Here is a 27897-nt window from a genome sequence, read left to right as displayed (position 1 = left end):
GCTTTGACTTTCTGTAATGAAATACGCTGACAGCTGAACAACTGCCGGGGTGAGTTTCATCGCCAGTGGCTATACTCCACCCCATTGCTGGTGGTGATGTGGTGAATAAAATAATGAGTCCCTTCAGAATAAGGATAAACGTCTTATTGCAGGACACACACAGAGACACCCGTAGAACGAGAACCGCACAATATCAAACCACATTATAACGAACGAGAAACGCGGAAACGAAAACCGAACAAACGAAAACAAACAAAAAATATAAAAACGGAAGTACTTTACAATAACAAACAGTGTGAAACCTTTCTGAGAAAAAAATCATTAATTTTATAGGTTGATATTCACCATTCACCAAATTCACCTTCATGCGCGCCCTGTGCACGACAGTTACGACCCCCTACTCGGAATACAGGCAGCGGAGAAGAAAAAGAAGGCAAGTAAAAACTACAGGAACACGGCTGAAGCACGTTTGGAATGCATCAGCACACTGATTCCTAAGAAAGATTCGTGCTAATCAGCAATCAGGAGCGTTTAAAGCGCAATAAATACTCTAAATCAAATCGCTTCCCACTGTTTCCTATGGAAGCAGCCGGCGCCAGTGGGCCCTCCAACATGGCGGCCGGTTGCCGCACCTCTCTCTCACGAGCCCCTCTCCCTTACATACATAGAGCTCAGTGCCTAAGCCTTTATAAGCATGCCTTTATACATAGAGCTCAGTGGTTGTTATGTGAGAACGGCCAGCCGAAAATAGCGCCACATTTAGCGCTATTTTCTAGCGCTATAAAGTGAAGCGCTGTGTGTGGAACTGGCCTTTATAGCGCTAGAAAATAGCGCTCAAAATGTGGCGCTGTTTTTCCGCTGGCCGTTCTCACATACTGCCGAGCACAGAGCGCTCTCCTGCTGCAGTCACGGGATATGTCGTTGCGACGTGATGCACCGGTACTACCGTGATTGTTTACTGTCCGCGTCGGGTATGCGCAGCATGAACGCGGACGACACTTTCGATACTGTGATCGCGATTCCGAATTTAGTAACCAAAGAGCCATGCATTGGCAGGTGCACGTGAAACTTGTAACCATTTTTTGTCGTCGTCGTCTTCATGCCTTGCTGCTTCGAGTGATCGGAAGCAAAACAAACCCCAGATTCCGCGACGTCACGGCTGAAAGAAGCTCACGATTGGTTAACGGACTCAGCGCTCAAAATAGCGCTAGAAAAGTCGACCGGGGCTCTACTTCGACAAGAGTGGCTTTATAGCGGTTCGCAGCAATGCAGGGAGGAAAATATAGCGCAATTTTCTAGCGCTATGTAGCAAAGCGCGATATGTGGGAGCTGACCTTAAAGGCCAGTTCCCACATACAGCGATTCGCTTTATAGCGCTAGAAAATAGCCCTCAAAATCTGACGCTGTTTTTCCGCCTGCCGTTCTCACATACAACCGAGCACATAGCGCTATCCTGCTGGGGTCACGGCATATCTCGTTGCGACGTGATGGACCGGTACTACCGTGATTGCTTACTGTCAGGTCGTGTATCCGCAGCATGAAGGGGGATGACACTTTCGATGATGTGATCGCGATACTAGACTATAGTAACCAAACACCCCTGCATTGGCAGATGAAACTCGTGGCCATTTTCACGTCGTCGTCGTCGTCGTCGCATTCCCGTCTTGCTGCTTCGAGTGATCGGAAGCTAAACAAACCCCAGATTCCGCGACGTCACGGCTGAAAGAAGCTCACGATTGGTTAACGGACTCAGCGCTCAAAATAGCGCTAGAAAAGTCGACCGGGGCTCTACTTAGACAAGAGTGGCTTTATAGCGGTTCGCAGCAATGCAGGGAGGAAAATATAGCGCAACTTTCTAGCGCTATGTAGCAAAGCGCGATATGTGGGAACTGACCTTAACTGCTTGCAACACAGCCGGTGGCTTATCAAGAACCGCAGGCAGTCGACAGGAGTCTGAATCTGAAAGAACAGTCCCTCTGCCCTGCAATGACTGAACTGGAGAAACACTGGGGGGGGGGGGGGGGGGGGGCAAGGCGCCAAACATTCTCATGAGTTCTGCTCGTACATTTCACCCACATAAGCACACTATTCCGCTAAGTTAAACATTATTCACTCATTTCTTATTTAGCATGATATCGCTGTGAACCCGCCTGATACACGCGGAGAAGGGCTCACCAGCACTGCCGTCTGCTATCTGCCCCGGATACACGGCCTCGAGAAACGACGCCGTGTTCCTGATAATATTTCTTGGTGCACACATCTGCGGCATCGGATAGAGCTTTTTGGTTGCACACCAAGCCTGAAAACGAACAATATGACATTTGAGTACGCACAAAAGCGACGCAGAGTCCGCTTTTTTCTACTTAGCCTATAAGGAATATCCCACGTTCCTTGCTTGACTTGCTCTCTGCATAGTGGCAGGACCAGTGGCGCATAAAACCGCGTGTATTGCGCTGCTTTTCTTTAATCGCCTGCCAGCCTTATACGTAACGTCATCGAAACGTTAACGCCGGCAAGAATATCGCAATAACGAAACAAATAAAATAATCGCTCCGTATCTGTTGACGGAAACGAAAGTGGATGATTTTGTTTTGTTTGTTGAGCGCATCGCGAAACAGTGTACAGGATAGACGCGTGATGCTCACCAACACTGCCAAATTTGCAGCTGTGTCATTGCTGCAGATTGCATCGTGCAACAGTTTAGGCTGGCTGATGTCTAGACAGTATGAACCTACCTTAGTAGTGAAAGATACTACAGAGCAATGGGGCGCTAAGGTTACACACGGCACACAATCACACGATAAGATATCTCATAAACCAAAGAGAACTCATGTAATGATAGTGTGAAAAATGCGCTCCCAGGTTTCAATAAGATAAGCTGACAAGATAAAGGTAATTATGGGAGCTCGGTTTGACAGAGACCTGGATGCACAGTTAAAAGCATTTCAATAACATTTAATAACACAAAATGACATTTATTCACGCGCAATGACACGCAATAACATCCGGCGATGTATAATAGCATTTGCCAATCAGGCTGACATCACGACCAGCCTGCCACTTAGGCTAGTTGTCGTGCTAGAGCGCCACCTAGGTTGGTTTGCCCTATAGTTTCTGACCACGTACGGTTTCTGGTTTCGGTTTGAAATTTCAAGGTGTTGAATGATTGCCAAAGCGCCCTCTAGTTTCAAGCTTCGCCCGTCAGTGGGTTCGTTGTGAAACCACAGCACACTAGTTTCCCTGTGACATCAACACATTTTCTGATGTTGTAAAACAGGTGTACACGTAGAAATTTTCTCAGAAAAAAAGAAAAACATGGTCATGGTCAACACAATGGGCAAGTTCTCAAGGTACGCAGTCTATTCCCTGCTCGAAACTATGTTTTCACACACTACAACGTCATCGAGAACGACTTTGTGGGTGACGTCAGAGCACCATTTCTTCTCTCGATACTGTTCAGTGTCGAGGGTAGGAACGATGTGATACACAAACCTCTACAATAAATATGTATGTGCGAAGGAATTCACAACCATTCAAAACGAATTGGCAAACGAGATAGGTGATTTCATTCCATTAATTTCTGACTCTGGAGGTGCCGGGTTGACGATTCACCTACGTAAATGTATACAACAAATGTACACATAGCACATTTTGGTGGAGGAAACCAAGAGCATTGCCTACCACACTATTCCGCTCCCGTAGTTTATCAGATTCGAGAAGGCATCTTTGGTGACGTATTGGGGGGTTTGTTGCCTATACTGACTAAAAAGGTGGCACCACATGTTGGAAGAAGGCACCCTCGATACCGGAAAGTCCAGCCGAGGAAGTCCAGCAGGACACATCGTTGTAGAAGCTCTCAATAAAGCAGTAGGCAGCTGAGGAGCTCGTGAGGAGCTACTTGAGAGACTCAGAGGGGAAGGAAGAAAACGCAAGGTCGGTAAAAAAGCTCCTGCAGAGAAGCGAAGGACATCCGAGTTTTTTACGTGCTGAAAAAATGTCTATTGCAGTAGTGCATAAAGGTACCTGTCTGTGCACTACAAGCCAGCTGTATGTGCTTCGAGATCAAGCGGACGGCTATAGTAGAATGTACTAGATCCCGATGGAGGCTTCTTTGATCTTCAGTCCAGCTTTTTTGCATGTTCAGTGTAAGATCATTCGAAAGAACGGAGATCCAGCAGTAACCACAACAAGCAACACTTGAAGTGGCCATACTTCTGCAAGCGATTGGTTCCTCGCTGTTGCAGCAAGTACATATCAACCTGAATTCAACCTTGGTCAAACATTATGCGTACCTTTCCTACCTGGACGTCATTACGAATACCATCAATGTAACTCAGACACACACCCTTTCAGCAATGTTATACAAGCCGGACGCTTCAGGTACGAGTGAGGTATATGCTGCCACATCTGATGCAGAAGGCGTTTTCGCTCATTACAAGAGAACCAAAGGATCGGAACTGTATCACATGTAGCGACAATATATCAACAAGAGAAGTTCCTTCTCAACGATGTGGACATTCCAGTGCTCCCAAGGCAAACATCAGACGATTTTCGTTTATTGCAATCTGGTGGTGCAACAGAAAGGCATACAGTGGTTTTTCATGCATCGTGCTCTACCTCAGACATGTTCAGTTATCCCTGAGCATGCTTGTTGGAATAGAACGAAGGCTTCAAACAACACCTGGAATATACCTTGCCAGATGATTGACCGTCGCCCCTAACTAAAAATAGCTGATATTTGACGACTTGTGCAGCAAGCAAGTTCCCTCGAACCTAAAAGTATTGATGGTCAGGAGCGATGCCTACCAAGGTAGCAGACCACGAAGCCCATTCAAGCATGAGATCTTCAAACTAAAGCAAGCAATACTGGACGTTGGTTGACATATGAGGGATGAGTTGGACTTCGAACAAGACCTCAATTCCAAAGCCGACATACACCTGCCTCACAAATCAAAATGCAAAAATATACCAATAGCTCCAGCTGCACATGCAAAACTGACATTTATGCTTTATTACCATTTGACTCCAGATGCAGAAGTGCATGCCCTTTGTCCTGTTGTTCAAGCCAACGTTCGCCAACTGTCGTTCAAGCCAACTCTGTTTGCTGCCAATCTCACAGAAGCATGCAGTTAGTGTTGTTTGTATCCAAAACACCTCGCGTGCTAGAAATCGACAAAGACAGACAAGTGAAATTTGTCCGAAGAACAAACACGGAGGAGTGGCAGCTCTATGTGGCGTTCAGTAGGCACTACTGCACCAGAGAACTGTTTTGTGGAACCTTTGTATGCAATGAAATCGCAAAACAGGAAGCCAGGCATTTCTGTGATTAACACAATGAACCCTGGACGATGACTGGACAAGGACAATGTGTTACATATTTTTACAGTTCGCCAGTTTACAGTCTTCCAATTCATTTTACTATAGCAAAAAAAAAAAAAGACTTCAGGGCTATGGATCAGGGACTTGTGACCTCTAATGTCTGTATATAGGCAGCACGCTGGCTAGTGGATTCTCGCTCCAAGAGTGCACTCAGAGACTGCGATTCATCGAAGTCATCTGAGGACACAGTGCTCATCGCAGCATTCAAGATAACCAGAGACATTTTCTTGTTCCAATCCCTGCCTCTGAATCTTGCTGAAAAACAGCCTGTGTGGGAGTCCCCCAAAACAAAAAACAATGTATGCCAGGGTCCACAATAGGTGTGAACACCTATTCAACCACACGTTCGACCTGGTCTCCGAATGGGGACAACAGATGAACTCCATGCATATTCAGCTATTGGTGATCGCGACGTCGACGTAACGAAACTGGTGGCCGAAAGTCTATGCGTCATGTCCTACGCAATAAAGACCGGCTACCATTACCTGGGTGGTAGATTGACACCCAAAGACGCTTACCAATAAATATTGAAATCCTTGATGAGTCATCTCATTTTACTGTAGGCAGTCGTGGTAAATACATAGATGCCTCGGGATGTTCCGCTCTGCCTTGTCGTTTCTAGTAATGTTTCCCTGTTCGTTTTCGCAGCCACAACTGAATTTACAAAACCAACACTGAAACAGGGAAAACGCACTACTGTGACTCAGATTGACCATAACATTCATGTCCACCAATGCCGAGCTGCAGTAACTACCGTACGACTTTCGCTCAGCAATGGTCACCCGACGGGATATGGAGTCAATCTGTCACAAAATGGTATACATCGGCTATGGCAATGCGTGAAAGAAGCAGATGTGGCGTACAGTTATTACAACTTCGAGTGCTTAAAGATATGCAAGTAATAGAACGATGCCCCCAGCAATGTGTACAATATTGGAAGACAAATCTGGAATGGAAAGCATAGCGATTACGGTATCACTCTTTCGAAATCGGGTACCATCTCTCTGCCGTCTCATCTCTGCAAAAGAACAAAAAGAATTTAAAACTAATACATGGAGGCAGTTAATTTAGCGATAAGGTACACTGTAACAGAAGAATGGTTTGAAATACATCACTTGACTCTTACGAGGCACACTCTCTGTGCACATAGAGCTGTGAAGCGTATACCATCAGTCGAAAATGCATCTTGCGGGGGCGATTACGTTTTTATATGGTTGGCACTTCAAAAGAGCGTTGGAAAAAAAAAATAAAAGTCAGACGGGTGCGTCCACCGCAGTGTTATGCGGCTTTTGCCAAGATTTCCCCAATATTGGCTTACACCGGGCAATATGGGGTCCATATTGCTCAGTTTCAGCCAATATGGTGGAAACCTTTGTGAAACGGGCCCATATTGGACCCGTATATATTGGACCCAGCGAATATGGGCCCTATTGTGTGCTGCTTGGGTACTCATCATTGTGGCTTAAAAAAAACAAAACAACAAACAAAAAAAAAAAAAAAACGTGCTGTGAAACGACATCCATTTTTCAAACCGAAACTGCAGACGGTCAAAATTTGTCACTAGAGGGCGCTTGGCAACGATTTAAAAACTAGGAGATTCAAACCGAAACCAAAACTACATATGGTCAGAAACTATAGGGCAACCATTATGACGTGCTGATTATGACATCAGCCCAATCGGCAAATACTATTAAGTCTCACCGCATCCTATTGCGTGTCATTGCTTGTTATCAAAGGTGTTGTGACAGTTGGTTTCCAGCTTTCCGAGATAAATACGAAAAACTATTCATCACCCGACTTCATCCCATATTCAAGGTTTCGTGTCCATGACGTGAGCAGGTACGAAGAAAAATGGCCCCGAAGAAGCGAGATCGGTGACGTCACACAGGAGCAGCGAGGGTAGACGCGCGTATCCCAACCCAAATGGGGGAGAGGGGTCCGTGAGGTCACATCGTGGGTCGTAGTTTGAGGGGGAAACACAGGACGAACACAGGAAGAGATGAACAGATAGACTCACGAGTCTATCTGTTCATCTCGTCCTGTGTTCGTCCTGTGTTTCCCCTCAAACTCAAGACAATGTCAATATCAATTCAACACCAGCTAGCTTGCCTGCCCCTGCTATGTTTACAGAAATAATTCATTCGAGGATTTTGCCAATTCAGAAGGATATTTCATAAATTGTTAAATCGTACGTAAAGAGTGAATTCGGCACAAAAGTATTTGCTGTTGCTATTGTTAAGAGTGAGCGTCATGTTGTTGAAGGTGCAGGTATTTCTGGCCATTGGCTGGTCACACCACCAGCTTTATTGAGATAAATAGTGCCGAATAAAATAATTATTTCACTTCCAAGTTTTCGCTAGTTACTGGAACGATCACGGAAGCCAGCAGAGGCAGCAGAGCTTGTGAAATAAGGAAATTTTATCGCTGAGTGACGAACACGACTGGTGTGACAAGCCGAGCAACATGCGTTGTTCCCCCGTCGTTCTTTTTTGTTAGTTAATACTCACAGACTGGCTTAGATGTTCCACACTCAACCTTGATGTCAGTAGAGTGCACATCAAGAAGAGTCGTCTCATCACATTTTTTTCCTTTGAGTATCTCCGGAACACAAGTCTTGCTGTGTTCGAACACACTGGAAGAGAGAAGACGTATACAAGAATCTCCTAAATTACCGGGAGATTCTGACGCAATCTCGTGGCATCTTTTGATCGAGTCAAGTCGAAACAGTTTTTCCGGGCACTCGAAGCGGCAAGCGATGTCGAACGTAAATAGAGATAAATCGGAAAAAGCACATTTGCGTGGCGCATGGGACTTACACTAGGAATTGTTCACCAAGATATAGCGGGTCATCCTTACTTGGCGACGTTTTGGGACAGGATAGATACCCCTCCACGCCGCTACCTTGTTCAGACAGCGTGCCACCTCGGACCATCTGAACACGTCCCCATAGTGCGTTGTCTTACGCTGCGTGTTTTAGGTCTACTACAACAATAATTGGGCTAGTTGGTTATACTGATGCATCTTAAGGCGCAACACACACGGACAAGAGGGAGACACACACTCGCGCCACTCACAACTCAGACATACATACTCAGACGCACATAGACAGGAACAAAAAAAATCTCTTTTTTTCTTTCTTTTTTGTTCCTGTCTATGTGCCTTTTGCTATTAAACTGAGTTGCGAGTGGCGCGAGTGTGTGTCTCCCTCTTGTCCGTGTGTGTTGCGCCTTAAGATGCATCTTTAGGTCTACTGACATACTGGTGCGAATCATTCTCTAACCCATTGTTTTTCGTCGCTTATACACGTCTTTTTTGTCTGAATTCTCCTTGGACTTTGCACCTGCTCTTACCCGCGGCTTACATCCACTCCCATTGGGCGTCCCGAACATAATCGATGGTTGTATACCACGAGCACTGAACACAACCTCCCTTGGTGTGAAGTTCAGTGTGTGATTGGTGTGTGCAAACTTCGTTCAGTACAAAACGTGTGAATTATTCGGGCCGTGGTCGTCGTCACGAGAAACGTATTACCAAAACAACCAGGGTTTGAGCAAGTTTCCCGTCTGGACATCCGCAGCGCTATACGGAAGCACTCGACTCGGAGCACACTGTGAAGGACGACGACGAGTTGTGCCACTAGTATTGACCTGCAGCACGAGCCATGCACTTCTCAGACTGCGGGGAACCAGATGATGATATTAATGAGCTAAGAGAGGGGATATCGCCTTCCAATATTGATATAATCCCGTTAGGACGTCCACGCGTCTTAAAGACCCTGTCTTAAAGGGAAGAAGCATGCGAGCTTCCGTCTCCCGAAAGCAATCTCAAGTGACTGAAGCGCGGATTAAGTCAATGCGCTTCAAGATTAGTGACGCATATGGCGTCCCTGAAGCAGGAGTGTAAGGACTGTGTCAAGCACAGAGTAAGTATCGGTCGCACCTTCCCGTACGAGAAATGCATTTCGCGACACGCCAGGTATCGGCTTTTGACGCGGCTACCTGCAAGTGTCAGCAAGAAAGAAATAATAAATTCGGTACCTGGAGTAACGGAGTACCTGACTGACAAGGCCAGACGGGTAAGAAGATCGGATGGCGTTTGGGCCTTACTCGACGCGTACCCTGCACACGCGCTCAATAAAGACGACATTGCCACGGCGTTGATGTGCTACCTTAACAACGAACTGGACTGTCACAGCCGCACTACCCTAACGTATCACAAAACTAACCGAATACATATAGTTTAGAGTACTCGTTAAGTGAGGTTGATGGGGTTGGGAAAGCTTGCAAAGTCTCTCAACTGCCTTTTCGAACGCACTCGGTCAAGCGACGCAACCTGCCACAGCCGCACTGGCGAACCTATCACGAAACCAACCAAAGACATTTAGTTTAGAGTACACGTTAAGTGAGGTTGGTGCGGTTGGGACAGCTTGCATCGTCCCTCAACTTCCTTTTCGAAAGCACTCGCTCAAGCGAGGCAATCTGCCACAGCCTCACTAGCCTAACCTATCACTAAACTAACCTATCACTAAACTAACCGAAGACATTTAGTTTAGAGTACACGTAAGCTACCGCAGGTGCACTAACATAACCTAACCTATCACTAAATTAACCTATGAAAACAGAAGCTCGATTAGTATAGTATTAGGCTAACATAAGTTGGTGCGGCTGTGACAGCTTCCACCGTCCCCCAACTTGCAGATCTATTGTCCAGTGCCGTTTATAATTCGCCACGTCTCGATGACCCTTACGAAATAGTGCGCAAATTGTTTCTAAATATTTCTAAACGTTACACGATTACTTTCATGAATAATTTTTACCACGTGCAATTCGAAATTGAAATGACCTTCTCCCTGGGCTCTAGTTACAGAACCTGATTCCTTGAAGCAAGGAATAAATTGACCTTCTAGGCACCTCCATCATATAGCTCGCTGTTATCACTTGTACGGTATATGGTAACGTGAAACTACTTGAAGACTGTGGCAAGTTGAGTAGGGGTTTTTCGCGTGGCACTTTCTGATTTTTTTTTCTCCTCTGTGACACTAGGTTGAGCACAGTCGTTGTCTGGGATTTGAAGTAATGCGTTGACGTTGTGCACGTGCTTTTTTTTTAAACACGCCAGGCGCTGTTTTGCAGATGCGGTCGTAATACGAGGGGCCCTTTTTTTTTATCCATCTGTAACTTTAGCGAGTTCCAAAGATTTCCGAACCCCCAAGGTCCCGAGATTGCAAAGACGAACCTAGCATGCCGAAAACCCCTCTATATTTATGCTGAATGCCGCTGCGTCCCACCGCTAAAGTTAACTCAGCTCACAAGTAGCATCGATGGATGAAGACCCTGACTTTGGGAGGAAAGCAGTTTCTTGCTCGAGACGCATATTTTTTTATTTTTTGGCGGGGAGGGGGAGGAGATTACCGGTTGTGCCCCGAAATAAAGTGATTGAGATCCCCGCTGCCAAATAAAATACCGGGAATAAAGGTTATTCGACTATAAAATGCGCAGTCGCGCGCGGGAAACTGCGAACAGCGAGCTTAAAGTAGCCTGTACATCGAAATGCAAACATCGAACTTGAAGTGTCTGGCTTGCTAAGTCTGACGGCCACCAAAAATGTGTCTTTCCTTTCGCCAGAATGACTTGGACAGACATCGAGGGCCCGTGAATTTCGGTGGTTCCATAGGATCCGCCAGTGTCGAGCAGCAAGTGCAGGGCCGGACTACTGCAGCCATATAGTCATGATTTTATTCCCTGGGGTGCTTCCCTGACGCTTTTTTTTCTCGGTCACACACCCTTGCAAACGCGAGGCGGCCGGCACCTAATGCAACTCATGGGAAATAAATGAGAGAGATTTCCTCGAGCGATATGAGTAGAAGAGTAGCGTGAGGACACCCTTGATCTATACAGTCCAGATCATGACGGCGGCGTTTCGCTGTCAGGAGCGGTACTCTACCCACCGTCGCTGGCGGCGACGTGGGGTACCATTATTATTGCAATTGCGTTGTGGCCGTTTGATACGCACACGAAAAAAGCTCTTACCAGCAACGCAGTATGGATGCAGTTATATCCCTTCGATACGTGTTGTTGCACTCTCTCCTTGCGCTCTCTAGTAATCCTTTTGGACAAACGGCACCTGAAAGACGAAGGATACCATTCCATTTCGTCGATATTTTCGGCGACGGGGAACTGCAGAATCAATGTGGAATGGCTCAATGGCAGAGGAATATGTGCGCGGTGCACGCACAGAGAGCCTTTTAACACGGCCGGAACGGACAATAGTTTTTGGATGAGGTATGATTTGCAACTGAGGCGATGGACGAGGGTTTAACCATTCAATAGTCTAATGGCATGTGGAAAGGAGGAAAAATGAAACGAGTTTATATGGCAAATGTGCGGCCGTTATGCAGCGCTGTGCGAGTGTATTAAAGGGCAAGAGATGGCGAGCGAAAACGTTTATCGGTCATCTAATGGCTTCAGGTAGACAGTCGAGCCGCTTGCGACATCGGTGTTGTAGCTGCTACCAGGTCTGACTAACGAAGCAATCCACGGAAAAGTAGCGCAAGGTCGCTACAAATTCGGGAAAGTACCACCACCATGTTGATAGCGATACCAAACAGACCAAATGTAAAGTAAATGATATACGGCTTAATCCCCTAGGGTATCCCTCACTAGGCAACACCAGACCGTATGTATAGGCATCTCGTTTTCGAATTTATCCATAGACTAGAATATTTACTCGAGATGGGACGAACCACGAATTTCTCGAATCCAAATCCAAATCCAATCGTAGCCCCACGGGGTGCGAGAGGGGCGCCCTCGCCAGAGAGGGCGCCGAACGGCGAACCCTCGTAGGTTGGTTGGTGTGGTAGGTAGGTTGATTGGTAGGTGTAAATTTGGAATGAAGAGAATTTGAATTTACGGGCTCGGTAGTGTAGGTGGGCGTTTTCTTTTCTTTGTTTACTAGGCTTCTGATGGCAGTGACAGAGGTGGAGGGGGCGCTTCAGATTTGCCCTGCCCCGCGAGCGCAAACTCTCTCTCTCGACGGCGATATGGCTAGACCATCCATTACCCTCGCAGGAGAATCACACTGTTAACTCATTGCATCCTTTGAGCTACAGCAGACACGTTGATATAATGATTGTGGTGCAACGCTAAGATTAGGTCGCTGATGTACGGTTTTGTGAGCAATGCTATTGGCCGGGTTCATGTCATGTCGGTTCACGTCATGTTTAGAAGCGCATCGCTCGCACACTTGGTGAGGTTGCTGATAAACAGGAGCCAGGAAAGCCTATCTACTGATTAGACCACTAACTTGTGTCCCTTGATTTTCATGGTAGGACCATAGAATAGCCGCGATATTTTTATGCCTTCTACGTACAAGGAATAGGAAATAGAATGTGTAATGGAATTTACGATGGAGTTGATCTTTACTCTAAAGAGCGGAACACTCAGGACGGACCTCTGTGGGGCACTCCGTGAATGGACGAGGTAACGTTGTGTCAAGTTCTACCCTGGATGTCCTTTCCTGAAGACAGTTACATACGCAACTTAATAGGTGCCCACATATTTCAAAATCATGAGGATCAAGCACGCCATACCGCCATATAGTATCGCATGCCTTTGCGAGCTTAATGAAGACAGACAGAGAGACACTGTTACCTCCTAGCTATGTATAGTTACGGATGGTAGTCTCCCGCCGGATAAGGTGGTTTACTAATTAACATTCCCCGAGAACCGCACTCGTATTTGTGGATACATTATCCGCAAGATAATAAAGGAGGCGGTTATTTGCCGTGCGATCAAAATTTTCACCCGGACAGCTTGTGAGTGCAACGGGCCTTGAGGATAGTGGCCACTCCGGAGTTATTTTCTGACTTGAAGAAGGAGTTAGGGCATTGCGTTCTGTTGATATCGGATTTAAGAAAAGCTGAATACATGCAAGTGATTGAGTAGGTGTGGACGTCTCAACATGAGTACGTTATGTGACCCAGGAACGGTGACGAGTCTTTCGGTGATGGCAACGCTCTCAACAGTGCGGTCATATCTGACATATTATACGGGAAGTTTACCTCTTTAATTATGATATTTCGGACAATAGCGAGAGACCATACTCGTCGAAAGCCATTTCACGCTTTCAAAATCCTGAAACACGCACATGTGTTAAAAAATCGATCCCCGAATTTTGATATTGCAATGAGCTCAAAACGAAAAAGCGCTTCCGAGGAGCGGATCACCCTCGCTGAAGGAGGCTCATCTGCGCAGGAAAGCGGTTTATCTGGCCACCTGAGCGGCACCTATACCCCAATCATCTCCATGGATCCAAATCACGTGGCTCTGTCACGTGAAATGAGCGCTGTTCCTGCGTTCCTGGTCGCCGCCGTGGAACGGTACTGCGCACGCCGGCCTGCCGTTGGTGGCAATCGGCACGCCGGCCCGTTGCAATTACTTTACATGCATGACTTACAACATATGCCTTATGGGGTTTTACAGTGACGCATATACAGTTTGTTTAGGATTATCTGACTCTGATGAAGGGAAATATGTTCTCTCGTGGTCCTCCCTACCATCATGTTGAATATACTTGATGATATACTTGTGTCATAAAATGTAGGCCACACTACCACTACCACCTCTGTTGTGATCACTGTTACTAAATAACTAGCGTATGTAAGACGTAAAAATCCTCGGAATGACACGGGAACCAGCAGAAGCTACAGCCAGGTGGAAGACACTGCTTCTGAAATACATTTCTCACGTCACAAAATCTTCTGTTCGCAGAAGATGCGTAGGATGCATCATGGGACCAACATTCCTTTTTGCTTTTATACTCACACTCAAGGTTCGTTGCTCCACATTGGTTTCTTATGTCACTCTGTATCTTTGTAACATAATTTGCAGTAAACTGCTGTTCACATTTGTATCGCTTCAATTCTTCTGGAACACAATCCTTCTTGTACTGCAACACGCTGCAAGAGATAGCATATGAATGGCTGTTACATGACAGATAACTACTCACTGCTAATGGGTGATTTCATCTCAACTCAGGCAAGCCCGTCCCTCGAGGTCCTTCGGTTTTGCTACATATTTTTTGTGTGAAAGCCACATCTTTGTGATGAACATTGGCACAAATCTCGAACTTCAAATCGAAACGGATGCCGAGAGAAAAAAAATGCACGCCGCACGACGGTGCCTCACCGGAGCGCACGACGGAACACTCGGGCCGAAGTTTGAGACAACCCTATGCGCCCTACGTACAAGAGACGGGGAAGACATTTTTTCTACCCGTTCTCTACACACTGGACTGTAACTGTGCGGCATACGCTGATATCTACTACCGCCCTTACCGCCTACCGCCCGCAAGATAGCCCATTAAGTTTTCTTTCTAACGGTGTGCTGTTAAAAGATTGTGAATGATAAAGCTAAGGCGGTATGAGGGAGCAAACCTGGATCACCATCGGAAAATACGCAGACTTCACGGATCGATTTCTCGAAAACCCCTTCTCGAAGAAAATATCATGTATTAATCATTCTATTGCCTTTCAAGCGGTATAAATTTTGTAGGAACTAAAAATATTTGACAACGATAGCGGAGCGAAAACGCGGCACATGGTACGCAGTGACATCTCACAGGCGTACGGCTAGATTAATACACCGCAGGCGTGCGCTAACGTGTGTGTATCCATGTTGCCATTTATTTCCTGCGTTCCCACATGCAAGCGAACAATCCCAAACTGTTTCTTGTACCGTCGGGCGTATTCCCATTTCCGCAGTCACGACACAGGCTGACAGGCAGCTATTTAGTATTTATTCTTTACATGTATTCTACTCTCTGTTCCGCGTACAAAATGTATTTCACATGGACGTGACTTTGGAAGCCGGACGTATGTTCGTCAAAGATGCGTTGACGGGTGATAGGTGGATGAATGCAAAGCGAAGCGAAATGCAAGGAAAGAGCCGGATGGCTGGCAGCAGCATCTTGGCCTTTTGGCGTTAGATCTCATATGGCTTAACATAATCACGCCTACACGGTGACGGTGCAACAAACTACTAGGGATCATTCTCCTGCATATGGGAACGCAAGAAATAAATGGTGGCTTGGATATACAGACATTAGCGCACGCCTGCGGTGTATTAATCCAGCCGTACGCCTGTGAGATGTCACTGCGCTGCATGTGTCGCCTTTTCGCTCCGCTGTGGTTGTCAAATGTTTTTAGTCCCTACAAAATTAATACTGCTTGAAAGGCAATAGAATGATGAATACATGATGTTTTTTTTTGAGAAAATGAGAAAAAGGTGGGGTTTTCGAGAAATCTATCCGTGAATTCGGCGTATTTTTCGATTGTGATCCCGGTTTGCTCCCTCATACCGCCTTAGCTTTATCACTCACAATCTTTAACAGCATACCGTTAGAAAGATCACTTAATGGGCTATCTTACAGTGTAAGAATCACTTCGGTCTAATGTCCACTTTCCCGACAGCAAGGCGACAAAGTTCACGCTAAAACGCGCTCTGCGGCGTTTTTGCCATTTTTTTTAAGCGAAATGGCGGCAGTAGGTATCAGCGTATGCCATACAGTTACAGTTCAGTTACAGTTACAGTTGAGTATGTAAAGAACGGGTTGAAAAAATGTCGTCCCCGACACCTGTACGTAGGGAGCATAGGGCTGTCTCAAACTTCGGCCCGAGTGCTCCGTCGTGCGCGCTTAAATTTTTTGCTCGGCATCCGTTCCGATTTGAAGTTCGAGATTCGTGCCAATGTTCATCACGAAGATGTGGCTCTCCCACAAAAAATATGTAGCAAGATCGAAACACCTCGACGTGTGCAGTGCGTGTGTGCAGTCGAGGTGGAGCTGGTGGTGGAAGAGGTGGAACATATGTCAAACAAATACTCCAATGACTCCAGTGCGTGCGACGCATGGAACCGAACCTAGCTTATGTTTAAGGATGCTACATGTACACCCAAAATGCTATGGCTTTCCCCTTACCCATAGTGACTCCAGTACAGGGCCGTGCATAGCAGTCGCACTCACGATTTCCATTTCCTCGAGTGTTGCTCAGTCACTCATTAATTCATTCAAAGAGGAAGCATGCTTTACAACTGGGGTTGGGGTTTTACAACTTCTAGCGATATTGACAGCTTTTATTCACAGTATTAGTGAGATAGCGCTGTTCCTCTGCCCCCTCGGAACTTCCTGCGGTCTGCGCCAAGACGACTGGTGTGGCCACGCGAACCATGGGAACTGGAAGGCAGGTTGTATTTGCTATGCGAAGTTATCACGAGGTAGCTGCAGGCATTGTAATGCTACGTTATATTGCACTTTGCAAGCGAGACTCCAGAAGCCTGGAGAGGAGACGTCATGCTTAGTTGTGGTGTGGGCTCGCTGCAGTAAATCCATTGCCTGTCGTCGTCCCCACAGTTTACGCGTTAACAAAACACGTTCTTAAAATAGCTATTGAAGTACGCGGCAAAAATATTTAGTTTGCATCGAACAATGGCAATAAAGGTACGAACTACTTGCGGTACTGCCTGTGGCTCACTATAGAGTGGTTAATCTTAACGACAGGTGTCTTGAGCTAAAATAACAAAGCCCCCCCCCCCCCTCCAGGCAAGGCGTGCACAGAAGAGACGTTACAGGAGTTGTTCGGTTGAGTTCTGCTTCTACACTTGGCGTAGATCGCCAACCGTTCCTCATAATTCACATAAGTTATTTGTCACGTGAAGGAAAGCTTACCAGCAGTATCGTTTGTCATTGGTGGACATTAGACCTCCAGAAGGGAGGGCGTGTTCCTGTTCATACTTTTCGGCGCACTGAGTTTCGGCTCCCTGCAGTGTTAATTCGTTACACGTTGTATCCCCGGGGCCTGAAAATGTACAATATGATACTTGAATACACACAATTAACGACCTCTCTAACGTTATTCAATTCGACTATACGTTGACGCCTGTGTGATATACAATCATTATAGCAATTTGACCCAAGTGCGTTACTAATGTTGTGTGTAACGTCATGCATGGAAGACAATCTAACCAAATGTAAACACACCGTATACGGGCATATTAAGTCGATAACACACAAGCATTTTGAGCTGGAAAATGAGCATGTACAGCTCAGTCTTCACAGCAACCTTAACTTCAACACCGCTTCGCATGGCGGAGAAGGAGAGATCCCAATCCACCTGCCACACAAAGCTGAAAAAGTGGGTGGAGCTTCAGGTATAGGGCATGACCCGTTAATGACCACACTCCGTTTTGATATACGGCTCCGATCTCTTGGAAACGCTCGCCTGTTTGCCTGTCTCCGTGACATCATGTATCACTTAGGATAGATCCTCTGGGCACCTGGAACGCTGGCTCAGTTATAGTTTCATGTGACAGTGCTTTCGTTGTAGCACAAAAAAAATGTAGTAAGTATCCTCCCACTGCATTCTTGTTAGTCTACTTACATCGCCAAAGCTGTTTCCCACATTCAGCCTGTACTTGGTTGAGGAACTGATTGATAAGAGATTCTCCGCACAGTTGTCTGCGGAGCAATTGCGGAACACATTTCTTGTTGTAGTCCATTACACTGGAAAAGACGACAAATGCCTCTTAAAACCAGGAGTCGAAAGCGGAACTGAACGGTATAACTGAAAATCGCGAAAAGCAAAAAAAAAAGAAGAAAAAAAGATAAGGGAGAAATAACCCAATCCGAACCGAGCCGTAAACATTTTTTCTCCCTCCTTGAACGAATCAGAACTAAACCGACAAGAAAAAAAATGATGCGGTAACCGGTTCGGCAGACAGTAGAAACGCCTATACCTTCTCACAAGACTAAGGTTGTCAAGCGCGAGCCATTTTCCTTTTTATTTTTTATTTTATTTATTTTTTTTGCAGTCCCGGGATTTCGAGATATTTTGCTGTCAATCCCGGGATGGGGTTTCGGGATTGGGGACGAGTTGAGATGGTGCTTCCAAGTTCAAAGTAGACTCTTTCTCGTGTCAGAATTTTTGAACCCGCATCGGACTCGTGCCCGCAGGCTAAAATCCGCACCCAACACGCAACCCGCGCCCAGTTCCAAATTGAGACCCGCATCTACCCGCTACCCGCAACGCGAAGTTCAATGGTATGCAGTACACCATTTCCCATCACTTTCCGGTATTGTGAAGCATGATCTGGTTTGAAATGCATTGTTCTTCGAAGCTATGAAACGTAGAGGCGATAAGATAAGGTATAAGAGGCAGGAAGAAGGAGCAAGCCATTGCAGAACCTGATGTTATCTCTCACATGTGGTACACTGATTAGTATGGCAGACGTGAACCGGTTCGGACCGATTAATATTGCTTCAAACCATCATTTTGGTTCCGCTGATCCCGAACCCGAACACGACAGAGCGGATCGAGTTGACTGTCGAGTCGTGTTGAACTCGACCCGACGCTGTTTACATGAATTCGCTCCAACGGGAAACGATCGCAGCGACGGCCCGCGTCGAGTCTCAGTTACCAGCGCAGTGAGAGCGTCTTCCAGTTACTGATGGGCAAATCAGTTAACTTTTGTGAACTAATTCATTTAGTTCAGTTCACTCCACTGAACTGTCTAAAAGAATATTAGTTCATCCGTTCACCTGTTCGCAATTAAACACAATCAAGTAATATAGTCCCGTCACAAGCTTGGCTCGACCACTGCGATTGGCCACTGCGACCACTGCGGTTGGTCTGTGTTGCCTTTGTCTACCTGAGGGTCCTTTAACGTGCGATGGAAGCGCATCACACTGCCCCCCGTATTTAACGTCCCTCGAGGAAGACGGCGCGTCTAAGCAACTTGTACCGTGCCACCAAGTTGCTGGCGTCCTCGGTAGGGTTCGAGCCTGCGACCTCGGGATCAGAAGGCGAACACGCGACCGACTGGGCCGCCGAGGCCGGTACCAAGAGAGGTGCAACAAAATAATCTTGCAATTTAGTTTTTCCAAAGGTTCGAGCACATCAACATAGCAACCGTAATCTTTCAGGTAGCTTTTTTTATTTTGCTTTAATTTTCTACCTATATTTTTAACGAGAAAAGTAATGCACTGATCACTATGCAAGGTGCAGTCGTCATTCAGTGTTAGAATCGTGTTTTTCTGTTCACTTATGCCTGCTTGCTGCGAGCTTGAGAACACAGAAGTGTGATAGAGTAACTACAGTTTGAACTCAATTCATTCAATTGTATGAGAGAGCTTGAAGAAAAGTACAACGTCTATCCTTGTTGAGGGAAAATCGGGAAGGTTGCAATGTATTGCCGCGAAAATAGCGTGCCCGCTCCAGGACGTGCCAGCCACAAGCAGTCAGTCTGAACATAACGGCGCCACTAGCAGTAAACAACTGCGAGGAGGAGCTCAGAGCGATCTCAGCTCTGCTCAGCGTTCGTCGTTCATATAGTTCACCTTGCCAACAGTACTTCAATCCATACGGCGTTCAAAGCCGCACCGCTGACTCTCTCCCCGCGCTTTTCCCTTAAGCGCATGCGCTGTGCACGAGCAACAGTTCTGACAGGCGCTGCGAGTACTTCAAAACGACCCGCGGAATCGTTTAGTTCTTTAGTTCATCCAGTTCTCTTCCTTCACAGCTTCACACAGTCCACTTGAAGCTCTCCCTCCCCGCGCCACCCGCGCTTTGCCTTAAGCGCATGCGCTGTGGACTAGCACCTTCTCTGACAGGCAACGGCAGGCCCTACGAGTGCTTCAAAACGACCCGCGGAACCGTTTAGTTCTTTAGTTCATCGAGTTCTCTTCCTTCACACCTGCACACAGTCCACTTGAGTCTCCGCCTTGCCTTGCCGCCCGCGCTTTCCCTTAAGCGCATGCGCTGTGGACGAGCAGCAGCTCTGACAGGCAACGGCAGGCTATGCGAGTACTTCGAAAGGACCCGCGTCGTCGTTTAGTTCTTTAGTTCATCCAGTTCTCTTCCTTCACAGCTTCACACAGTCCACTTGAAGCTCTCCCTCCCCGCGCCACCCGCGCTTTGCCTTAAGCGCATGCGCTGTGGACTAGCACCTTCTCTGACAGGCAACGGCAGGCCCTACGAGTGCTTCAAAACGACCCGCGGAACCGTTTAGTTCTTTAGTTCATCCAGTTCTCTTCCTTCAGACCTGCACACAGTCCACTTGAGTCTCCGCCTTGCCTTGCCGCACGCGCTTTCCCTTAAGCGCATGCGCTGTGGACGAGCAGCAGCTCTGACAGGCAACGGCAGGCTATGCGAGTACTTCGAAACGACCCGCGTCGTCGTTTAGTTCTTTAGTTCATCCAGTTCTCTTCCTTCACAGCTTCGCACAGTCCACTTGAAGCTCTCCCTCCCCGCGCACCCGCGCTTTGCCTTAAGCGCATGCGCTGTGGACTAGCACCTTCTCTGACAGGCAACGGCAGGCCCTACGAGTGCTTCAAAACGACCCGCGGAACCGTTTAGTTTTTTAGTTCATCCAGTTCTCTTCCTTCACACCTGCACACAGTCCACTTGAGTCTCCGCCTTGCCTTGCCGCCCGCGCTTTCCCTTAAGCGCATGCGCTGTGGACGAGCAGCAGCTCTGACAGGCAACGGCAGGCTATGCGAGTACTTCGAAACGACCCGCGTCGTCGTTTAGTTCTTTAGTTCATCCAGTTCAGTTCCTTCACACCTTCACGCAGTCCACTTCAGCGCAGCGTTACAGCCACTCAAGGCCACAGCGTATGCGCCGTGGTCTCTTCTTGCGCGCGTGCGCTTTGTTATCTGTACAAAACGTTCCATAGATGGCGCAGATGTCAGACTTGGAAACGCGTATCAAAGCGTATGGCGTATGCGTTGTGGGTGTTGAGTGTTGAGGCCCAATGAACTGAACTGCGGAACTAATGTTTTGTGGTTGTTGTTGAACTAGTTCGTTCAGTTCACCTGAATGACTACTTCAGTTTGAAGGGTTCGTCCACGAATGACACATCAGTACTTCCGGATCCTGTTTCTGCTCACGCCTGCCGCCGCCTGCGTAGAGCGGTGGCTGTACTCGACCCCATAGTTCCTCGCGTCCGACGAACTCGACCCGACAGCGTTTACATGCACTTCGCCCGTCGCGTCGAGCGCGTCAACCCGCCCCCATGCTGTCGAGTTGACTCAACTGGAACTTGAACCGAACCCCCCCCCAAAAAATAACGCTTTCGAGCCTTTCTTAAAACGCGGTGACTTTGAATATTCTCACGGCTAATAAATTCTTATAGTGGCTTTATTCTGGTCGCGTAGAATCAGCGGCGGATTCAGGATTCAGACCCACCCTTCGTGGGTGCCTGGGACGGTATCATGTTTGAGCAAAGTAAATGGGAAGGGGAGAAAAAGTAATGCGTAATCCAACGTCTATTGTTTTCTTTAGTTATTGTTTTTTTGTTTGTTTTTTATGGAGCTCACCCTTCTCCTGCATTAGGCCTACTACGAGAGCAGCACATGAGGGATGGGACAGTTTATTCCGGTATCGGGAGCGCCAAGCTACGTCAAACGGTCATTCAGGAAGATGCCAATGCGTGTGGCGTCGCAAGATGCCAACGTTGATCCGTAGATCCCGGATTTCCGCTTAACGATGTTACCATTGTACAACGTAGGCGTGGGGCTTTGTCCGAATAATCATGCTCAAGCGTAGGGCCGTACAACTTGTTTACAGTCATGGTTTTTTACTTCTCTCACGTGTTACTCCGTCCCTCCTCCATTCAAACGCAAGGTGAGCGACATCTCGTGCAACGCAGAGGAAATAGCTGAAGCTGACATTACATCAGTGGCGGATGCAGACCCCGATTTCGGGGGGAGAGAGCAGTCTCTTCGTTGACGCGCGTAGCGGGGGAGGGGAGTTAGGCAATGTCCCCCCCCCCCCGGGATCAGCCGCTGGTCTTTCTAGCAGTTATAGGAGCGGAGTGACGACAGCTCATTCATTATCACAATTCCTCCTCGAAAGTCCCCTTTTGCACGCGGAAAGCGCTTACCAGCAATACCGTCTCTGCGCCTCTGGGCTCCTGTCTCTAGCTCGTGGCCCTGGATCAGGGACATTTGGAAGGTACTCGATCAAATATTTTACGATGCAATCATTTGTCGCATTGTGTACTGTGTCAGCAGTGCACGCTGGTGGAACGGCACCTGAAAACAAAAAAACATGGTTTATGCAGCATATGCAGCCCTGTTTCCTAAAACCCTGTTTTCATGAGGAGCCGCTATGCAGAGTGTGTTCCTCCGAGCTCTATTACAACTGCTGCGCAATCAGTTACAAAAGCAGTCGTCGAAAGTAGAGGTCAGGGACTCCCCCTGCATTTTTTTGCTTTAATTGTTACTTTTTCCGAGCTAACGTGCCCTTTATTCACCGCCTTATTAAGCCCGCAAGGCCAATACAAACGAGGTCATTGTGACGCTTCTGGGACGCTTCTGATTGGCCAGAGGAACCACGGACGCGTGGAAGTAACGGGGGAGTATTGGGTACAGTGCTGGACAAAAGTTCACGGAACGCGCGAGCGATGTATTTTCTTCTCGGTGCGACACCCTGGTGGCGGGCGGAAGCGGGCTCGTTCAGAGGGAGGAAAGGGGGGCGCCGGTAGCGACACCAATCCAAAACACTTCCCCGGCACATTCAAGCGATACCGAAACTACCGCAGTGTGTCGCAATCAGCGCACTCGCCCATTCCTCTGAACGAGTGAACTGGCACGCTTCCGCTCGCCGCTAGAGTGTCGGACGGAGGAGAAAATACACCGCTCGCGCGTTCTGTAAACTTTTCTCCAGCACTGTACAAGGCGTCCCGCTATAGGGCTAAAACGTCAAAGGTCCGCTATTCGTTCGAGATAATCAATAGCTAAAACTGTTCGTTCGTGTAAGCATCCTTCACACATTGTGCCCACTGTGTTCAGATTGCAGACTCATGTGGTAGGAGGTGTCCTGGACGAACTGCGGGTGTCCACGTAGAACTGGCAAACGTAGTCACATGCCAGCTACAATGATTGAGCAACAGTGAACGGCGCGTCGGCCACAGCCATATCTCGAAACGCCTACGAACCGATTGTATCTTATCAGACCGTGAGACGACAGCACCCTAACACCGGGACTGGCTTGTTGCTCATTGCCTTACAACACAGCATTCACTTTGTGTTTTGTGGATAAGCAGCTCAATAGTCACTGTAAATCCGGGACGGAATACGCTGTGACCGATTTTTGCATGGCTTTGCAGTCACGACGGTGGATTATCTTTCTTTTCGTGAAACAATATATTTCCTTGATACGACTACATTCCCGCTCACGGCGTCCTGTCTAATGGCATGACACTACCGTAATTAAGTGTGTGGTTCTCGGTGATTTCAGTTCAGTTCAGTTGAAGTTTCATCCGACGTTGGCATAGCGGCTGTTCTGTACGTAGCTCCAAAGCCGTAGCTCCATATTCGGCCTGAATACGCCATTGTCAAAAAACGGAGCAAAACATTTTTGCACTTAGGTCGCTCGTCACACCCCACAGCTGCGAGGTTGTCACAACGCTACCCTAATCGTTCTTATTTTTCGCATCCAACAGCACCTTTATTCTTTTTGTTTACATCGCAACTCTTACATTGATAGCTATGCATCTGATACCAATTTTCATCTTGCGGCGACCGAGCACCTGTCCCAAGTAGCAGTCCTTGCCCGACGCAGCCCGACATAGTCTGTCAGACTTCTTCAACCAAGTTCCGAAACAATGTTAATGTAATGTTGCTTTCGTTATTGCAGACATACATGTTCGCCTTGCTTGCATAAACGTATGCCGCACAACAAAATAATTACCGTGATAAAAACAGCCAAGACTCCGTCGTTCTTCTCCCACTCCCACTTCATTCCGACAAACGCCAAAGGGACGCCAAACGCGAAAGGGAGAACCAAAGAACAACAAAAGGAAACGGAAAACAGCGCAGAAAAGAGGAAAGTACTGACAGAGAACTAATTTTGTGGTTGTCTTCGGGAGAGATGATCTCTCTTGAACAATTTCACGGCGTTTTCTCGATGTGAAAAGCAAACCAGCGAACAGGATTCTGATGCAGTGTCTGCGTTTATGACTCACGTACACGGCTCGCGAAGCAGGTTACAGCTTCTACAAGTATACGAGAGCAAGTGCACAAGTGCATTCTGAAGGCGTCTGTGCTGGCACAGTTCGACCCCAACGACGAAACCGAAATACACATCGACGCTAGCAATGAAGGTCTTGGCGCAGAGCTGGTTCGACTACAAGACGGCATCGAGCGTGTCATCTCTTACGCAAGCAGAACGCAATTCAATGCCGAGAAGAACTACTCTACAACAGAGAAGGAGTGCCTCACACTTGTATGGGCCATCACAGAGTTGCGTCCTTACTTGTACGAACGACCGTTCAAAGTAGTGACAGACCATCATGCTCTATGTTGGCTCGCCGGCTTAAGAGACCCGTCGGGGCTATTAGCACGGTGGAGTCTTCGACTACAGGAGTACGACGTCACCATCCCCTACAAGTCGGGAAGAAAGCACAACGACTGTGGTGGCGCTGGTGCATGGGAGCGCTGAAGAAGGACGAAGAGAAGCGGCGGAGGCAGTTCCTTGCAGGTGCAGCTCGAGAGAGGGTGCAGACTGGCTTCGCTGCAAAAGAACTGGACCGAAACTTCTGGCTCGAACCGCAGACCTGGCAGACACCGGCCCTTGGTGGACTACAACCTACACTGCACTTCCCACTCTATCCCAGCTGCCGCCTCACCGTCACGTCGTACGAGGGTTCTCCATCATCCCGGGCAGGTCCGACGACATCCCTGGCAGCCAATACCTCCAAGGGAGTAAAATCACGTTTGAAACCCTCTGTTGTGCCTGTGTCTCGATGTTTCCCACTATGCTCCCCACACCAGGTGTAGGCCAGCTCACCGCGAGGTGAACGGGCTCATTCACCACAACGACCCAGACTGCTTGTCTAGGGCACCACTCCATAGAGCCGAGAGCGACGACACTTTCCTGGGCCTCGTCAGTGCGACCACCACGGCTTCCGAGCAGCACAGCGACCCAGAACTGACGCATCTCGTTGACTACCTCCAAACTCGGGCTGGCAACGTCACTGCCGTCTTCAGAAGATCGCTCCCAAGCTTCTCCATAAGTAACGGTGTGCTCATCAAGCAGAATCACGAGCCACAAGGCGTTACATGGCTTTTTGTTGCACCTTCAGGGATGCGCTTTAATTCGTCGAAGGCTCGTTGTTCCGCTTCGTGCCACTGAATAGAAACCTCTTCCTTCGTCAGGGCGTTGAGCGGTGACGTGATTTTCGAGAAATAGCTTCTATTCTTGATATGAAGCTTTCTAAAAACCAAAGCGTGTATGCAGCCTGACAAAGTAAGTTTGCAATCAGGAGACTAATATATTTGTGGCAGAAAGCAGAAAGGCAAGCGATGACGGCGGTATTGTGACGCCCACTGTTAGCCACTGAACCAGCTGTGCGGTGAAAACTGTCAGAGAGGCTGCACACTATCGGGAAGCACTGGGGTATCGCTGTACAACACAGAGTTAATATCAGGCTGTACCACTCGTTCTTCCCATGGTATCAGCGGTCCCAAAAAATCGAGGAAGCCTTCAAATCCTCCGTTTCGGACATCACGAAGCCGGAGAACGCCTGGAGTCTCCGAAGCAGCAGCAGACGCTCCGGCCTGTGCGGTGTTGCTGACCTCGATCATGTGTACCCAGGTCCAATCAGGAGTGTCCCTACCACTCGCGTCAAATAGTGACGCGCGTGGCAGCGCTCATCACGTGTCTATCGTGATGGCGATCTCTATCGTGAAGGCGAAGGAGGGTGTTTCGAAGACTTGGGATTCGGTGGGCTATTGCAGGCGTCCCAGTTGCGCTACGGTTACGATAATTGTGGGAAAACTGTTTTTGGGCGCCTAACATTCCATACCGACCAGGATCAGGGAAGTTGACGCTTGCTGCTGTCTTCTCGGGATCCTGGCGTATGTCGTCGCTGCTCATGAGATGACCGAGGTTCAACCCGAGGTTCAACCCAACCTGGTCTTTACTGCAACCAGTTCTTGCTGTTTTCCAAAGCAGCGGATTTATCCTGAGATTAGTTTCAACACTTGATCAGACTATCAGATTGATGCCACTGACTTGAGGAATGCAGGAAAAGCAACAATGTCGGCGATCTGCTTGGCGCAGTCACCCCAGCTCCACCACATGTTCACTGTCAACTGGCGATTCTTCGATGTCTTTACAAATCAGAGGTACAACGATGGCATGAAGTGTAGCCTTTTCATGACCGTACTGGCTCCTGCCAGTCACCTCAACCACACTATACGTTTCATAGGCGTGCAATCTGATCCTGAGAACTCTGGTAGCTTTTCGTAGATTGAAAGCAGCGTCGCTTCTTATCGACAGCCTTCTTTTTATCCTCCAAAGGTACTTCGACCTTGCATGTCTCCTTTGTGCGAGATATTTCATTGCAGAAGCCTCAGTAGACCTGCTGTTGTCCGGCTGTACAAGGCAAGGGCCGATGGCGTGCCAGCATGATACTTGGTAGTGGTCGCCCGTTGTTTGCGCTGCTTGTCGTCTGGCTGGACACACACTCCACTTTTCCCTCTTCTTTCGACCTCTTTCTTCAAGAATCTGAGAAGCTTGTTCAGCTGTTCCGAACAGGCTGTAGAGGCCGCCTTTTCGTCTTCGGAGGCAGGGGACTGGTCGTTTGTTGCAGGAATACATGTCTCACCTTCTGCATATCCACGCTGATAGTCAAGTCGAAGGTCGGGTGGCATTGCAGCCTGCAATATCTCAGTCATCATTGACGAGTAAGTTACAGTTGAGACTCCCAAGAAGCGCAGTCCACAAGTATTCGTTTGTACGTAGCCGTAGAGCCTCCGCAGAACCGCCGTATCCATTGAAGATTTGACATGTTGGAACATCCCCAGTTTCTCTAAGTATTGCCTCTCAAGCTTTCCTTTATCTCCGACACGTTGAGTGAGTAGGGCGCCTAGGGCGTCATAGGGCGCCCCAGTAGTTTGGAGCCCTGACAGGGCTGCGGCAGCAGGTCCCAGAAGCAATGAACGAAGGTAGTGAAACTTGACGATGAAAGGTGAAAGTCACTGAAAAGGTTAGCCATCTGTAGAACTCGAACCCACATCTTCTGGGTTACCGGTCCAGGGCTCTACCAATTGAGCTAAGCTAACACGCCTTCTCAGTTCATCGTTCATTTCTTAGGCAATTTGAGGCTTTGTATGTGTTTGTTCTTTCTATGTTGTTCCAGCCTCAGAACATCAGTTCTCTTTTGTAGTGAAACTTGTCACGTTTAGTCATTTTCCTGTTTTCGTGTACGTTTGCCTTGTATGGCGCCCAGAAAGGCTGCCATTCTGCATGCTCCCCACGAAACTTCATGCACTGTATGTGTTGTAGCTTGACACCAGTGCCAGCCGGTGCCGTTAGCGTCCCGATCGTTGTCGGTACCTCTGGTGGAGAGTCCGAAGTCGTCGCCTTGAAGCTGTTCGTAGGTCCGATTTAACTTGGCAATATAGTCTGCGATCTTTACTTCATACTGAAGCACAGATGCATAATCCGTTTCGAAAGCT

At 47.8% G+C, this 27897-nt stretch overlaps 1 protein-coding gene across 2 annotated transcripts in view; it reads right to left on the bottom strand.

The window, feature by feature from the left end:
• The window catches only part of LOC135386236 (uncharacterized), a 220632-nt gene that overhangs the window by 159797 nt on the left and 32938 nt on the right, over window positions 1–27897 (bottom strand). For both annotated transcript variants that reach the window (XM_064616046.1, XM_064616047.1), the window contains exons 6-12: window positions 22314–22464; window positions 17813–17934; window positions 17101–17230; window positions 14202–14335; window positions 11409–11502; window positions 7887–8011; window positions 2176–2299 (exon numbers count right to left, since the gene is read on the bottom strand). In XM_064616046.1, the coding sequence (XP_064472116.1) occupies window positions 2176–2299; window positions 7887–8011; window positions 11409–11502; window positions 14202–14335; window positions 17101–17230; window positions 17813–17934; window positions 22314–22464 (880 nt within the window). The remainder of the gene's footprint in view (window positions 1–2175; window positions 2300–7886; window positions 8012–11408; window positions 11503–14201; window positions 14336–17100; window positions 17231–17812; window positions 17935–22313; window positions 22465–27897) is intronic.

This window comes from Ornithodoros turicata, chromosome 2, assembly GCF_037126465.1.
Source record: "Ornithodoros turicata isolate Travis chromosome 2, ASM3712646v1, whole genome shotgun sequence".
Taxonomy (NCBI): domain Eukaryota; kingdom Metazoa; phylum Arthropoda; class Arachnida; order Ixodida; family Argasidae; genus Ornithodoros; species Ornithodoros turicata.
This window is presented reverse-complemented; position numbering and strand designations above follow the sequence as displayed.